At 44.8% G+C, this 17,950-nt stretch overlaps 1 protein-coding gene across 1 annotated transcript in view; it reads left to right on the plus strand.

Annotated features, from left to right (window-relative positions):
• The window catches only part of LOC119456740 (beta-mannosidase-like), a 58,974-nt gene extending 41,236 nt beyond the window's left edge, over positions 1–17,738 (plus strand). The window contains 8 exon segments of the mRNA XM_049669059.1: positions 482–624; positions 1,805–1,981; positions 3,089–3,180; positions 4,942–5,171; positions 7,201–7,383; positions 10,588–10,707; positions 13,044–13,138; positions 17,385–17,738. Coding sequence (XP_049525016.1) covers positions 482–624; positions 1,805–1,981; positions 3,089–3,180; positions 4,942–5,171; positions 7,201–7,383; positions 10,588–10,707; positions 13,044–13,138; positions 17,385–17,738 — 1,394 coding nt within the window.
• Positions 17,739–17,950: the final 212 nt, after the last annotated feature.

The following is a 17,950-nucleotide window of genomic DNA, read 5'->3' on the forward strand; positions in this document are numbered from 1 at the left end:
TTCGTTTTTTATTTCGTAACCGGGTCATTTTCGCAACGAAGCCCTCTTTTAGTCCACTATTTGAACGTTGCCTGATCTGTGGCGCAAGCTATATATGGGTGCACTATCGGTTTGAATCTATCTATCTATCTATCTATCTATCTATCTATCTATCTATCTATCTATCTATCTATCTATCTATCTATCTATCTATCTATCTATCTATCTATCTATCTATCTATCTATCTATCTATCTATCTATCTATCTATCTATCTATCTATCTATCTATCTATCTATCTATCTATCTATCTATCTATCTATCTATCTATCTATCTATCTATCTATCTATCTATCTATCTATCTATCTATCTATCTATCTATCTATCTATCTATCTATATCTATCTATCTATCTATCTATCTATCTATCTATCTATCTATCTATCTATCTATCTATCTATCTATCTATCTATCTATCTATCTATCTAATGCTTGCTTCCCAGCCGAAGTCGCGGACGGCGCGGAGTTCTACTTTAATATCAACGGTGTGCCAATATTCGCCAAAGGGAGCAACTGGATTCCAGCGGACATCTTTCCGGAAAGGGTTGCGGAAGAGTACGTTAGAGAGCTGCTGCAGTCCGCCAAGGTGCGTCCATCTTGCACCCATGCTCACAGGTCACCTTACAGCTGCCTTTCTTACGTGCCCATGGTGAAAAAAAAGAAAAGAAATAAGCAGACCTTGAAAAGCTTGAAGAGCCAAACAGCGCAACAGAAAAAAAAAATTCAACAGACGACTTTCATTAACTTATCTATTTGTAAATGTTCCGCAAGATTAAAAAAAAAAAGAGTTGCCCGTTGTGCACATGTTGTTTCAATAATAGTTTTTTTTTTTTTTGGGGGGGGGGGGGGTGTATGAGCTCGCTGTTAACATTGCATTTATAGTCAATGCATATATCTTGTATTATTGATCGGAGTATGTGCAGAATATTTCGCTTATGTACGTTTATGTTTTTTTTTCTTTATCTTTTTTGTTCACTTATTCATGTACTGTACTAAGTGCCGAAATGCTGCTATTGACCTTTTTTGTGCTCTATGTAATATTGGAATATTCATGTATTGTACTAGTTGTTGAAGTGCTGCTTTTGACCCACCCTGTAACGGCCGACAGGCCAACAGTATGAGTAAATAAAAGGAGCGCTTGAAAAGATGGAATTTACTTGAACGACAGACCTCTGTGCTAAATGTAAAAATTGCTACATTCTTACTTAGTCACTAAAGAGACAGAGACGTATCCCTGGTGACTGGATAGCGTACACATTCGTTTAAGTAAAACGGACGTACGGTGCAAGTTACAGCTTAAGTGCACGGGGCTTTTCGTGCGTACAACTACTAGAGACGCTTTTGTTATGGGCACAATCAGCCGTCACAGTTTAATCGGAGGTCACGTGGTGATTTCGCCACAAGGCTTTCCACAGTGACAAGAGCGATAAACCGAGACGGCTGGCACCCGAAGCGTAATTATTCATTGCTGCAATCTGGCAGTCCCTTAAATATTGTCCAATATGTTTGTCCACGTATTCTTTTTTACGTGTTTGAACTTACATTGTTGTCTTTCTCATTCCTCGACTCGCTGTTCTCACGACAGTGCAAGTGAATTTCCCTTCCTCTACGTAAGAGATATAAATTAGTCTTTTAGCTAATGACATTTTCTGAGACTGCTACAACGACGAAGCTCCTGTCACAACTTAAATATGCGGGTTTGTGTTGGTAGTCAGACGCAAGGAAATGGGCCAGTGAAAGTAAAGGGGGTCTGTTCATGTGCGCAGGATGCCAACATGAACATGATTCGTGTGTGGGGCGGCGGCATTTACGAGACAGATTACTTCTATTCCCTGGCGGATGAACTTGGGATTCTGATCTGGCAGGACCTGATGTTCTCTGTCAGCCTCTATCCCGCAGATAAAGCGTTTCTTCGCAGTGTTGCCGTTGAAGTGAAGCAACAGGTAAGTGCGCTTTCAGAATGACTTTGAAGGATTTACAGCTTTAAAACCTGTTACGGATATCGTAGACTTAAGAAATTTGTTGCCTGCTGCAACGCAAACCAGATAACAAAATCTCAAAACTTGCAAATTCCGTAGGCGCACTTCCGTCAAGGGTGGCCTTACTCTTGAGAACAAGGGAAACCATGAAAGCTAGCACTTCGGAGTGGTACCTCATAGCGGTTGTATGCCAATAAAATAAGGTTTGACTGATCACTTAGAAATACGAACCAAATGTGTCTCACGATAAAGGCAAGCGAACTTCATTTCGTGGTTGTGGCCCGGCACAGCTTGACTGAAGCGAGACGAGTGTGTGTGTACCCACTTGCTTGTCACTCGCGTGTGTCACCTTCTGACGCTAGATGGGGCTCATAGCGGTGCACTAGTGGTCACCATAGGTAATATCAGAGGATGCAAGGACGCATGTTCATGAACCCAAGATGTAAAAAAAAAAAGCACTCGAAGGAAACGGCTGCCGTGAGCTCGACTAGGGCGCCAGTGGCCGCGGTCACGTCCTGTAGAATATAAGGCGCCGGGTGAGCCCGATGTCGTCAAGAAAAAGCGCCAAGCTTTCGCATGCACTTGCATGGCATTTGGCTGCGTTGTTTGAGGAAAGAGAGCAACTATTCGAATCATATCCAATAGATTGACGATATTTTCGTTACGATGGCGCCTCCTCAAGAAAGCTAATATTTCGATAGCTCATCCTTTTACTTTTCAGTCCATTTTCCTTCGTGTAGCTGACCTGGCGTTCGCGGTAAAAATGGCTGTTTATTCAACTTGGATTTGTAACTTGCCAGTTGTGTTTTGGGAAACAGAGATGTAGTTTAAAGCGACCGCGCCTTTTTTGGTTTGCGCCTGCCGCCTTACTATAAAGGAAAAAAAAAAACATGTTTTGTTTTCTTGCGAGAGCCAGAAGAACATAGACTATAAACATTATGATGCTTTTTTTGTTCTTTGCTGACGCGAAAATGTGTAGCGCGTGCTTATCTACTTTGTTTCACTGTGGCGTTCATTACAAATAACAGGTGACGTATAAACGGCTATAAACAAAGTTGTCCTTCTACGTAGGTTCGTCGTCTTCAGCACCATCCGTGTCTGATCGTATGGGCTGGCAACAACGAGAATGAAAATGATCTGTTCAGCGACGTATGGTAAGTAATGCCGAAACCACTTGACTCAGTCGCGTTTCGTCTGACCAGGGGTGCCATTCTGGGCATTCACAAATTCGACCATATTGTCGAATTCGCCATTTAGTCGCCAGAATGCCGCCATTACAGAATTTGGCATTATGGCGGAAGTTGACAATGTTGAAAATTTCAGTTTGACAATGTCCAGAAAGTGCAAGGCACCGCTATGCGTACAATTACTTTCTCACAAACGAACGAAGTTGACGTTGCCATAGCATCTGATGATGTGAAAAGTGCATTAATCTTGATTACAATAGGAAGGCAGCAGGGAACAGTGCCAAAAGTTGCAAGAGGTTCATAATGTACAACCGGTATTATTTCAAATACTCTTTTCTTTTAAAGAAATGATGGCGTCAAACACAAATGCCAACAGCGCCCCAGAGGTAAAGCTATGGACATGAAGAAACAAATTTCATGGCCCGAAACGAGGGCGAAAATGCGGCGATATATACCTGCCTCTGTGCCGTAATCGCATAAGGCTACTCATTACCATGTTGTTCGCGGCTCGTCGCACCACAAATTTTGTGGAAAATTTCTGCAATGGTGGCACAGCGAAACGTCACGCAACGTCATATTGACGTTTACAAAACGGCCCTTCTTGTGATGTTACTCATGTGATATTTCTTCAGCCAATCGACGAGATTGGCTATTTCGGTAACTATTTCGGAACGCCACCACGCATTCTCAAAAATTGCAAATACATTGGAAGGGTTTCTGCACGCTACCATTCGCTTTCCTCTTTAACCGCTAAAATCACAATGTAGATTCGATGACCAAAAACCAAAACTTCTACTTTCCGGCACAGATAAAAAAAGTGACCTTTCGACGTGCACAGATCGCCAACATGAAGAGGGTATTGCAGGCCGTGCAGCCGCCATATGGGTCGAGGCGTCATGGTATACGAAGTGTGTACTGCACCTGGCTCCTCTCTCGCGTTTCCATCTGGACGCGCTGCGAAGTCTGGGCGTGGCTTCCGAGATGCGTGGCGCGCCGGTGTGTGTGAGCACTGAGAATTAATCCCTTCCTCGTAGCAGGCACTTGTGGCGCCGCGCTCTAAAGCGCCGGGCTACTGTGCTTGAAGAACCCGTTTGAGGCAAGTTCGATTCCGCCCAGCACAAGAGAAATTTTCAAGGACCTTGAACTGCACAGCCTTCGGGATCGGCCCACATTTTTGACTCCAGAGATCGGCTCACGAAAACGCTTAGATAGGTTCGATAGCCGGAAAGAAAAGTGGTCTGTCGACGCTATTAGCATTAAACAGCGCTAAAATGAGAGCAGACAAGCATCTCTGCTTCTGAAATGACTTAAGGCGCTAAAAAGTAGAAATTATAAGGTTTTACGTGCCAAAACCATCATCTGATTATGAGGCGCGCCGTATAGTGGGGGACTCCGGAATAATTGGACCACCTGGGGTTCTTGAATGTGCACCTTAAATCTAAGTACACGGGTGTTTTCGCATTTCGCCCCCACCGAAATGCGGCCGCCGTGGCCGGGATTCCATCCCGCGACCTCGTGCTTAGCAGCCCAACACCATGGCCACTAAGGAACCACGGCGGGTTACTTTTCGGGCATTCCGATGCTGCGGAATCGAAATGAAGTCTGCGAATGTTCGATTAGGAAACAAGACGGCTTGATGTCCTGGGGCCCGCAAAGAAGATGACTCGTGCATTTAGGTACTGTTGAATTTCCAACGAGTGAAAATTTACTTTTGGTTCTTTCCTTGTCCTTTAACAGGGGAGATATGATCAACTTTTTGGACGACTATCGAAAACTGTACGTGTACACCGTTAAGACAGTTATTGACAGAGAGGAGATGTCCCGTCCGTTCCTCTCTTCATCTCCCAGCAACGGCAGGGACGGCAGTCCTTTCTTTCTGAACACTTCAATTCCCGCACACTTGAGCTTCAACAACGTACAAGACATCTGGACACGAGGTTCGCCGAACAGCGAAACACGTGGCGACGGTGAGTGCAGGAGATGACGGATTTTTTTCTTAACCCTCCTTCCGTTGTGGCCTCCTTCTTACTGCGTATATCGTGTTGCGCACGCAAGCACCATGCGCGCACGCACGTCCCCGTGTATGTGAGTGTGTGTCCGCATATGAGTGTATTCCCCATGTTTCTAATTGTATCTCGACCAAAAGTTTATATTGTGTTACCCCGTCAAAGGGCCCATGATCCGGCACCACCAAAATGTTTGTTATACTGTGAACTCGAATATAACGAACCCGGACAAGGCGAACTACTCTCTACATCGAACACGCAAGCTTGCTGATCGATGCAATAACTCCTTCATGGCGAACTGGGCATCGGATATAACGAAGTCGACGCGTCCGCTGTCAGCGCAATAAAGCAGCTTGCACGTCGTGAATGGGAGCTAATTTTATTGTCTTTATTATCACGCTTAAGAACATCATTTGATAAACTTTTTAGAGCGCCAACGAGAGACACGGCACAAAAGAGAGGTCAAACACAGGACGGGCGCCTGTCCTGTGTTTGACCTCTCTTTTGTGCCGTGTCTCTCGTTGGCGCTCTAAAAAGTTTATCAAGTATACACCAACTAGGCCCACAAAAAGTTCTTTTAAGAACAACAGTTTCTGTTTATTATTTGCTAACATGTCAGAGATTACTGCCTAACACGCGTAGTTTTGTTTTCAATATATGGGCTCCTTCCTGGCTTCTTTTCTTCCCTGATGATAACGGACCTGCGTGTAAATGATGATAATGGACGTGCGTCAGAAAAGATCACTTTAGTTTGTTATTGGATAGTCTGAGTGCATTTTTGAGATGCCTGATATATCGAAATATTTTTCGCAAATGAGTCTGTTATAGGCGAGTTTGAGTGTGTAGAGGTGCCTGATATATCGAAGTACTTTTAGCACGAGTCTGTTCCTTCTAAACGAATTCGAGCGTTCGATCACTCCAAGCTGTGAAACACCGTCCAGGTAGCGTTCTATCGTGTTAAAAAAGAAAAATAGTAAATGCATAAAAGACATGATTATACTTTGGGGAGAAGGTAAGCTTCAAGTGTGCAAGTTTTTTGTTTGAGTGTGCACATAAATAGTCGTCATTTGCAAACTTTCTTCCCTACAACACCGTATTCTCAGACAGTCTTGCTTAGAACAGCAGTGCAGTCCCTTTGAATTATACTAAATCGTTTGTTGTTTTGGGTTCGTCCTTTTCTCTCCTAGCTTGACACTGTTCTTTCAGATAACGACGACAACGATTACGGCGATGATGATTTCTATTGGCACCCCCTTCCGAACGGGGCGGCGATAAATAGCGCACCTAGCCTGCTTGGGCTAATCAGGTTTTACTACGTGATTTGTAGTCTAGCGTAATGCCCATCTCTCCTTGATTTTGAGCCTTTCTTGATTTAAATGAAAGTCCAGCTCCTCTAAACTCCAGAAAAAAAAATACTGTGAAGCTCCAGAGCGCCATAAATAATTTAATGCGCTATCGCTTGTCCACAACCAGTTTCAGTTTCGTTTCTACTGTGTTGTGACGTCACGACGCAGTATGAGGTCACGTGGGAGCAGTGTATTGCGACGTTTTGACACTCGGGCCGGCTCGCACGGTCATACGCTCTGCTGCTACGTAGATGCTCACAACGAGTAGCACCGTGCAGGGTGTACGCCGCAAGTGTAGAATAAAATGATGTTTTGCTTGATTGGCCAGAGCAGAGTAACATAGACAAAGCAGATGGAGATGTTTTGGAGTGTCCCTGCATTTTCCTCGCGCGTTTCATCGCACAGGCATTTTCATCGCACAGGCATTTCTCGATGTACTTAGTACACTGCTTTTTATACTTTGAAGTAATGAGCGCAGTGAGTGGGTGAGCGAGTGAGTGGATGAGCAAGCGATGAGGGAGTGAGCAAGCGCGCGTGGGTGAGTGAGTGGATGATTGAGTGAGTGCGTGCGTGCGTGCTAAGAGTTGCGTCCCACGTGGCCTGTTTGTTCTCATTACTATTTCTCTCTCTCTCTTCCGGTAAAGTGCACTTCTACCAATACTGGGAAAATAGCTGGGAACCGTCGTTGTACCCCATTCCCCGATTCGTGAGCGAGTTCGGTCTGCTGTCCTACCCGTCTGCTGAAACCATGGGGAAAGTATCGCCGGAGTCGACGCTCGTATTCCCTTTCTCGCCATTCCTCGCATCTAGACAGCGTCACAGCGGAGGTACTACCGCCTTCGTTATAACAATGTTTCAAAGAGCCTAGTTCTGTGGTCTACGAAACCAATTGATCCAATAGATAGATTACAGGCGTCTTCCGGAAATACTATCTAAAGAAAGCAGATTGAGACAATGTATAACGCCAATGTCGACTGCCTTAAGTGCGCACAATGCTTGCATAAGCTGAAAATAAGTAACCAACTGACCCTGAAAGTGGAAGTAGATTAATGGGAGTAATTATTTGCTTCCTCGGCCACGGCGGCCGCATTTCGATGGGGGCGAAATGCGAAAACACCCGTGTACTTAGATTTAGGTGCGCGTTAAAGAACCCCAGGTGGTCCAAACTTCCGGAGTCCCCCACTACGGCGTGCCTCATAATCAGAACTGGTTTTGGCACGTAAAACCCCAAAATTTAATTTTTTAAAAATTATTTGCTTCCTCCTGAGCGTAGCAGAAGGCTACACTCCCTAGGGAGCCCACATGGGTCTCTCATGAAAAAAAAAAAAGGCAGATCCCATGCACGGTGGGAAACACTGTACGTCAAGCTTTCGTGAGCCAGCAAGACAAAGTGGAGCATTCACCGCCGTTTGCTCAGTGGCTATCACGTTAGGCTGCTAAACACGAGGTCACGGGATCAAATCCCGGCCATGGCTGCCACATTTCGATGGGAGCGAAAATGCAGAAACGCCCGCGTTCCGGTGCTTTGGCTGCATGTTAAAGGACCCCAGGTGGTCAAAATTCCCTCTTCAACACAGCCTTTCGGGCAGGGGCCTCTCCGATGAACTTTCCTTCCTCCATGGAAGCAGGTTACTCGCGGCAGTGAATAGGATACACTGACGTCATCCTAGGAGCCATATTGGAGAACCATCACGCTGAGAAGCTGCGTTCGTGACGTCACCTGCAAGCTATCTATTCTAGACAGTGAAAATATTTCCGATAGGACCTCCACTACGGCGTCCCCCATAGCCCACTGCTCAGCTCCGGTACGTTAATCTCCGCAGTTTAATTTAACCGAGGCTATTGAATGTCTATCAGCTGTCGGCACGAGGAGCAAGGTGCTCGACAACTCCTGGCTGTTGTCGGGATAATAGATAATAGAATCTTTTTCACAGCCTCTGTGGCTCATGGAGCGTGCGTACGCTGACCCTCTTATAACCGATCTAGTTTAAAATGTCTGAGCAATTATCACCCGAGTAAATGTTTAACAAGTACGTAACCAGCGAGTGTTGATCCTGCGAACGATAAATGCGGGATATGATGCGCGCTAGACGGCTAGTGTCCTCTCTCGCTGGGTGTCAGCTCGGACCTGCGTAACTGAACGGGCACGGCAGTTGAAAAAATGAAATCTCGAAACGGACTTAGCAGTTCGGGTTTGGAAACATCTTCTGAATAAGGCACTATTTTCCTGAGCAGTATGGTTATTTCAGTGGGACCTCATCGCAATAATCAAACTGCTCAGAAACGTTGAGCGTTGTTACAGTCCGTAGCGGTAGCACAGTGGTCGTGGCTTTGCGCTGCCGAGTATGCGGGACGTGACGTGGTTGACGAAGTACGAGATTATAGGCATGACGAAGGTGATGATGACAGGCATGAAGATAACAGGCATGACTAAGCACGAGATGGGTGGTTTGAACCTGGCCGCGAATGCAGCGCTCTTATGGGAGTGGAATGCAGAAACGCCTGTGTACCGTGCATTGGGTGCACGTTAAATAACTCCTGGTGATCAAAATTATTCCGGAGTCCTGCACAGGCCGTGCCTGATAATCAGATCGTGGTTTTCGCACATAAAGTCGAAGTATTTCATTTCGGTGGAATGTTATTACCACAGTGCTAAAACTTTCCGAAGATGAATATAAATCAAATGCTAATTGATAACTGCATTTTTTTCGAGAGATAGATTCAATTTTTCTTTTAACTGGAATTCCCATTCAGCTACGCAGCGCTGAGCGAACGCCCACCGACCGAGGGCGCTAGGCGTCTCGTTTTGCCTCGTTTCCCTTATTTCTGGGCATATAGAAAAGTGAAGCATTTACAACATCCTGTTGCGTTTCTGCTGCCCGGCCTACAGGTTATCAAGAATTAAGAAGAGCGCTTGAGATCCATTTTGGCATATTTGTACTCGACCTAAATGTCAGCGGCACAGAAGACGCATACGCCATGGTGTCATATTTAAGTCAAGTGAGTGTCTCCGTGCATTCCTATGTGGCTGGAATCACTAGAAGCTTGTGAGATAGTTTGCCAACCAGATCAAGTTAATTTAAATAGAGAAAAGCAAAGAGCAGTAAAAAATACTCTTTAACAGGAATAACTTTCTATTTTTGTAACAGCTTAAGTATAGTTATGAGGTATTTTTTTGACAGGCATAATTGTTTTATTTCCTGAAAGTGCCTGCTAGTTCAAGTGTTAGGAAAATTCTGCTGAGAAATTGGCGATAGTTTTCGAGTGCACCTATAAATATACTTAGCAAATATCGATGTGTAATAAAAACTTCAGGCTTTCGCATTGGATGCATTTCTGATATCGCCACCAGTGTACGGTTCCAACACACGGTAAAATCCTTCAATACTTTATTTCTACAAATCATCTGCCATTACTGGTCCTCCATTTCTTCGTTCTCCTCTTTGTCTTCGTTATCTGTTCATTCAGGATGACTACAAGCAGTACCAACCGAAACAGGTGCAAGTTGTCGCGTGACAATTTCGAAAAAGAAATAATACGTAACCAAGAACAAGCAAATCAGCGCAGTCACCTGACAGTGTCTTTTGCTGTTAGGGTAAATTGTCATCTGGAGGTACATTGATATATTGCCGTTTAGAGCGAGAAGTAATCTAGGGGCAGGTATTTCGCATTAAAGCAAGCAGCAGTGTACCTAATTATTTCAACTGCTAAACCAGTAATCAAGTTTAATAAGCTATTGTTTCCAGTATGTGCTACAGCACACATTAACATGTCAGATTTCAGATTTATTATATGGCGCATTTTAACAAGTGCAGAATAAGTAACACGATAGGGTGTTCCAAAGTTAAAAATTGATGGGGGGGGGGGGGGGGCACCCTAATGCATGTGATCTGTCATTTTTCTGTCAGACTTGCTATTATATATATATGGGTATATATATATATATATATATATATATATATATATATATATATATATATATATATTACTCGTACCTACACAGGTTGTGCAAGCCGAAGGCGTTCGCACAGGTTGCGAGTCGTTCCGACGTTGGCGCGGCTACCTCGAACATGACGGCCGTGGTCACACCATGGGCGTTCTTTTCTGGCAGCTCAACGATATCTGGCAGGCCCCGTCCTGGTCTTCCATCGGTCAGTAATGCCGCCCAGCAGGCGTTGGTGCTCTTCCACGAGATATGAGAATCGCGTAGTGCCGAGGTCTATGCTAATCATATCGAAAAAATTCATATGCCGCATAACTTTCACATACAATTTGAATCCCCAATGAAACATATGGGATTCTATAATAAAGCCCGTATTCTCCCATAACCAATGCTCCCATATGAAACATATGGGATCCTTTACCAGATGTTTTTATTAGCTGCATTAAATTAAAGAAAAAGAAGATGCCTGTGGTACCGAAACTTGCCACTTGTGTTAAACGATACGTCCAAGCCTGCTGTAAATGCCAGCGCCGAAAGTAGATAACCCAATTCTAAACCTTGAGCTAAATTACATGATGAGGTGGCCATTACTTTACCAGAAATTGAAATGCTTAATTGAATAATTAACAGAATTAATACTAATTACATTTGCCATTAATTACTATACGGCGCATATTTCAAATATTAAAAAACTTTCAATATATGCGCACCCATAGCTCTGAAACATGGCTTAGGCGAAACCTGGGGTCGAAGCAAAAAAAAAAAAAAAAAAAAAAAAAGCAAAAAAACGAAACGTCGCAAGAGCGCTAACAACGGGACATGTAATCATCTTGCGAGATTTTAGGTCCACATCATGTCTAGCTCTGCAGATGGGACAAGATTATTTTTGTGCGTTAAAGAAATGCTGGCACATCTACTTGAGCGCTTTGAGTATCTAAACAGTCCAAACTTATCGAATGCTTCTTGCATGGTGAGAACTTGGCAAAGGAGCGAGATAAAGAAAAGTATAAATACCATGAACTTCGAAAAAAAAAATGCTGCGACAGTTGGTGTAACATTAATAAGCCAAAACTAAGAGCGGAGACGACATTCGAACAAGTCGATAATGTTAGGACTAATGCGCAGTACCGTCCATTGATAGAATACGCAGTTCGTATTCAGGCGCCAGTTACAGCTAAATTATTGCATCAACGCGTTGCAGACAATTTTTAGTGCGCACATGTCAGCCTGATATATCTTATCAGCCACGTTGTTTTTGCTCACTGCAAAACAGAAATGTCGAAGGGAAGTTATATACACTGGCTTTATTACCAGCTAGGTGTTGCTTTTAAGAGTTAACTGTTCTGTACATGACTCGAGTGTCTCTATGAAGGAAGGAATAAGCTAGAAGCGAAGTGTCACGAGTTAAAATTTAAGTCTTCCCAGAAAAGAGCCGGCATCTGTCATGGCAAGTTTTAATGGCTTCCGCCAGCACGCTCGCTCTGCCGAAAAGACAATGGGAGCGACGGCAGCATTCGGCTGCCGCAACTCGCGCGTTGCAACGAGGACAATAAATGTGTGCTTTGCAATAAACGAAGTTGCGCCTACATATCGAAATAAAGTGAGCACAGCGTGGTTGGCAAACAAAGCTACCAGGAACCAAGTGCACATGGGTCGAGTCCGCTGAGCGCAGGGTCACTTGCAGTGCCGACACGTTTAGAGATAAAGAAAATGAACGGGACGGCTTCAGGGAGAGTTGGCTTGCCGAGTTCGCTGCGTGACGTAACAAAGTTTATCGAAGTGAAACTGGTGAAGCTTTCTTTTCGAACCGTCCCGGGCATTCCTGCCCGGCGCTGCGGCTGCTGCTTTTTTGCCGAATAACTCGTACACCGAACACATATACTACCATCTTTACTACTCTCATAGGTGCCCAGGCTGCTGGCCTTGTTTTCTACGGAATAACTCAGTGACAAAACAAAAGATACCTAAATATCCCTACCACAGCAAATATAGGCCGTCAAGAGCACAATTTCTTTATTAAAGCAAACCCTTCTAAAATCTTTCTATGCCTGTTTTCTAATTTACTGTTGCACCATCTCGAGGATCAGCCCAGCCTAGTCGTCGCGCCGACCATGGATACAGGGTCGTAGCAAAAGAGGCCGATCCCGGAGACGGCATAATGCGCGGTCACGTGGTGGGAGGTCTCCGCGGTTCACTGGCCGATAGGCGATCGCTTTTGTGCAAACCACCGTGCAGAATATAATCAGTTGCATGATATTGCAGGCGCAAGTTGAAATCAGCTAGCGCAACACAGGGATAAAATTGGAGATCACAGGGAGAGGCCTTCGTCCTACAGTGGACGTAAATATAGGCTGATGATGATGATGATATGATGATGATGATGATGATGATGATGATGGCGGCGGTGGCGGTCGTGGTATTTATTTAGCCGCTTCGCGAAAACCTAATTTGTCAGATTTCAGCATGTGGGTTTATCCGCATAATTTTGTCCTTCCTGTGTGCTTATACATCTACTGTGTGGCCATTTATTTCACTCGTTTTCAGAGTACGGTGGTCGTTGGAAAATGCTGCACTACTTCGCCAAGAAGTTCTTCAGTCCAGTGCTCGTGTCACCGTTTATAAATGGAACGGATCTTCGCGTATTCGTTGTCAACGACAAACGTTTCCCGTTGGAAGATGTTTCACTCAGCATTATTGTTTACAAGTGGACGTCGTTCGTTTCTTCCCATTCGATGGGATTTAGGCTCACAGTGGTAAGCAAGGCTCTTAACGCACAAGCAAACTGATTTATGGTGCAGTTTGCAGCTAAAGTTAGTGGGCCACTGCGCCTCGCACTTTTTTTGCTAAATGCTTCGGGTGAGCATGTACCAAAAAGACTATCGTCTTTAAAAGCAGCGTAGTTTAAGGGACCACAAAGAGAAGCACTAAATCAGTTTAGACTTATTTATAAATTGTATTATATATATTATATTATACATATTATATTGTAATATATTAGTGTCTCTCTTCTTCGCTACAAAAGTATTATTTTAGATATATATTTTCATTAATTTCGCGGTAATAGGCTGACCATTAGAATAGAAAGTGAAAGTTAGTTTTTTTTTAGAAACTTCGCTCCTAAACGCTAGCGCTGGTGAGTCACTGTAGCAGCACGGATTTTGAAGTATTTTTTTTTTCGAATTTCTGCAGATTGTAGCTCAGTAAGCGTACTCGAAACTTCCCAAGTTCAGTCTTGGCTCTTTAACAATGTATCACAATCCTTCTCTATGCGTGAATCTATGCGTAACAAGACGCCGTCAAAATTCGGGACGTCACGGCGAGCTGGTGGGGGAACATCAACGTGGCGTCGGGTTACCTGTCTTTACGTTTTGCATCTTTTCCGGCTTATCGAGCAAGCCTGTTCTTGCGATAGCAGTGAATCTTTTGTTATTGCAGAAGGGTAATTTAGTAATGCAGCTCAAGTAATGTTTCTCTTAAGAGCCCAGCAGTGCTTCTGAACCAGATTTGTGGCGGGTGCATCGATTCTCGCTATTGTTGTCAACTGTTTCGAGCGATGTGCAAAGCATCGTCGCCAGAAGTAATTTCCGGTGTTTCAGGTACATGAAAATAGGTTACTCGCAAAAAATACCCTACGATCTTGAACTGAAGGCCGCATTACTGCTGCGAAGCAACGCACGTATGTTTTTTTTCTTGCTCGTGCGTTTTAGTTACCTCTCATTAGTAAACTTACGTCTTTGCGCATTTTCTCGAGGAATTATATGTAGCAGCAGTTATCTGGTTACACACGATGATGTCATGTCAGGTGTCTGTGGCGTAGGATTGTGTTGGGTTCAGCTTTCATCACAAAAGTGGGCTTCGGTGAATCGGCCTTATTAACACATATTTTAGCCCGTTGTCTATAGACTTCGCGACATACGGGTTCCGCGTCATTATCTTGGGAGGTGACGATGCTTAAGCGATATAGCGCCGGATTCGGATATGTTGTCGAGTTGCTCAATAAAGTCTTGTCGGCAATTCGTTCACCTGGCACTTCGAAAATTACGGTGTGCACATGGAGTTTTTTAACGAAACACAGCGTTCGAAGATGTTTGTGGTTGAAACGTGAACTCAGGTGCGCAGACTACTTGTCATCTCTGCAATGCCACCTATATTTCCGGCTGCACCGTAAGATGCGAGACTGTTCGTCTTCGAATTAAAGGTACGCACCGTGAGAAAACCTGTGGATATAAAAGCATTATTTTGCACTACGCAATGGCTTGAGATTTTCAAAGAAAGTCTGAAGGATTCGCTCTATGGGGTATGCCAAATGGAGTGAAACTGGTTTTGTATTTTCTAACCTCAGGTACAAATACATTGAGGCGCAATTCAATAGTTTTCTTTTTCGTCGGACAAAACAAAGACGAAACAAAGACAAAAAAAAACATACAACACAAAACAAAATAGAGGTAAGAAAATAATAAGCTACTCCATATCACTGTCTACATTGCAGCCCGCTGCCAGCTCTTTGGACGCAGTCAACATAAAATTGGACAGCCTGTGGAACATTAGTTCTTGCTCGAGCGCAAAATGCTTCTTGTGGTTCACGCTCGAAGACACTTCGACAAAATCTCTGCTCGCGCCGGAGGCCTACGTGCTGCCCGTTCAACCTGCCGACGCACTCTTGAGACGGGCAACGATAACGGTAACGCTTTCAACAAAATTTCATTGGTACATGGCTGCTACAAGATTATATGAAACTTTGACTTGCCTGCTGATTAGACGGTAGGATCGCTCATATGGGATCGATGGAGCTTCTCCCTGATGAACTTTATTGTCCGTGAGGTTGAGCAGTAGCGGGAGGGGGGGGGGGGGGGGGCGTAAATAAATGTGTACGCGAGCCCGGTGACTTCAAGGAACGTGTCAGGCAGCAAGAGCACGAAGTCTGGATAAGGTGTATGACCTCTGGTGCTGTCGCAGAACATACCGTACCCACATTTCACAAGATTGGCTGCTGAAGTGTGTTTGAAGAGCTGGCGGCAGATGCGAGAGTAAGATCACGCTTGCATCTGTCACTAAATGTTCTACAATGTTTGGGCGGCGCCTGTTTTGGTGTTCGTCGGCTGCAGAGCAGCTCTTTCTGAAAAAAGGCCACGCGCCGGGAACTTGGCATCTTAACACCACGCTTAAGTGCTCCCCTGCGTCGCCATCTTGGTGCTGCTACTCCACTTGTTTTAAATGCTCCTCCACTCTGTGTCACTAGCAAAGCGAATCAAATGCCCAAGTATGTTTAAGGTTCAATTTGAAAACACCCAGAGTGCTCCTCCGCTCCAGGGAGACAGGAGGTGCATATATTTAACAAGAATGCCAGCGAAACGACCGACGAAACGCCAAAAAGAAGGTACCTCTCTCTGGAGAGGTACCTTCTGGTGGGCGGATGTGTTCTGGTGGGCGACATGGTGGGCGGATGTGTTTCACATCCGCCCACCATGGTTCTGAGTGGCGCTGGCTAACACTCCTAGGCCTAGATCTTGTAAACATAAATACCCAAGTTAGTGGACGAATTGATGGCCGTCGCTGTAGCACAATTGGTAGTGCAACGCACGCGTAATGCGGAGGTTGCGGTTTCGGCTCCTGCCGGCGACAAGTTATCTTTTCGTCCACTTTCATTTCCCTTTTCTTCATTATTTTCTACATTCCAATTTCAACTACACTTAATTTCCCCGATGCTTTCCTTGGCTTCGTTGTCTGTTGGCTTTATGTGGTTATGACTAATAAAATCAAGCCCCTCGGTTCCCATTCTTCTTTCGTACGGTGTCTTATTGTATGCGTACATAGTAAGCAGAGCAGATGTTCAAGTCACAGTGGTTATACCAATGGACCATTCGAGATCAGGTAATAAAAAATGGGTCCTGTTGCTTTTAGGCTTTTATTTGTTTGATCGGTTTTCATGTCCAAGAGCAGCGCCTGGGTTGTCCATATAGAGGAGATCTTGATTCATTTTTGACCACCCGGAGTTCTGTGACATTCACGTATGTTTAAGTAAACGAACGTTTTTTGCATGTCGCTCTCGAAATGTGGCTTTCTCGATGGGGTCTTGCACCCTGCACTTAGTGTTCACCAGCATAATGCCAGAGCCCCTGAGCGGTGGATGTCATCACTTCTGCAGCTTGAAAGAAAGGAACCATTCATGGCAGGGAAAGATTAATAAAGCGACGCTATCCTGACTTCTTCCCTGCACTTTGCGGCTGCTGGCAGACAGAAGCCCAGTGCCTACTAGCAACCATCACATTAGCCACCAGACTACTAACCACTATGCCACAACCCACTAAGTGGCACTAGGGCCCCATAGGTGACGTCACAATGCCGTCGCAGCGTTCGGTTTATTGCGATGTGGTGCAACCTGAGCCAAACTTCCTCGCCCTGCGCTTTGTTTAGTACGCAACCGGGGCAGTGATCCCTGGCTACGGCAACAGCCACGACAAGACAACGCCCATATTTGGCAGCGCGAAATAACATACTGGCACACAGAAGAAGAAAATATGCCGTCTCCCTTCTTTTGTGTACCAGTGTGTTATCTTGAGGTACTACGCATACTCACTCGCTCAATATTCTACGTTGTCCAAGATGACGCCATTGGGTGAAGAGGACGCCGTGCATAGAGTGCACTTGTAAAAATTCCTAGGTGGTCAAAATTATTCCGGAGTCCCCCACTGCGGCGTGCCTCGTAATGAGATCGTGGTTTTGGCACGTGAAATGAACAAGTTAAATTTTTATTGTCGGAGTGATAGACCTCTGCTGGTCCAACTGCTACAACCCAGTGTAGAAATTCTCTTCTTTTTCTTATTTTACTTATTTTGTCGCTGCGCTACACAAGCCCATCCTCTCTTCTGTACGATCCTTCTTCAGGTGTCTTCCGTAACGGGACCAATTTTCACCGACTTGGAGCCACACTTGTATACTTATCATGTGGAGCTTCTCGCGGACAACGTGGCGCTCTTCGTGTGGCTCGACTCGCAAGCTCTGAGCGGTCGCTTCTCGGACAACGGGTTTCTCCTCAAGGATCCCGCCAAGGTGGTCCAGTTTACGACCTCCGACAGCGTGACTCCCGAGCAGCTTCAAAAAGCCATAGTTATCTACACCGTCTCGGATTGCACGGCTGAGCCACATTGCCCTCTTGGCATTGCCACAAACGAGACGCTCTACGATCTGCAACAAACTGCGTTTGACGAAGAGCGTGAAATGATTCCGCTAAAGGCGTGAACGAAAATGTGTATGCCTGGATAATGAACGTTCTTTTTTAATAACCTTTTTTTTAAAGAAATTTGGGCGATTTTTGTTAATTCGAGGTGCAAGTGGTGGTGATTTTCCTTCATGTTAGTTGAGAATAACAAACGAGAGTCTCTTCCATTGCTCAGTTTGCTTGCCGCTGTGTACTTGGCGGATGTTTCTCTCGAGTCGGCGGGAGATTCTAA

This window comes from Dermacentor silvarum, chromosome 6 (assembly GCF_013339745.2).
Source record: "Dermacentor silvarum isolate Dsil-2018 chromosome 6, BIME_Dsil_1.4, whole genome shotgun sequence".
In the NCBI taxonomy this organism is placed as follows: domain Eukaryota; kingdom Metazoa; phylum Arthropoda; class Arachnida; order Ixodida; family Ixodidae; genus Dermacentor; species Dermacentor silvarum.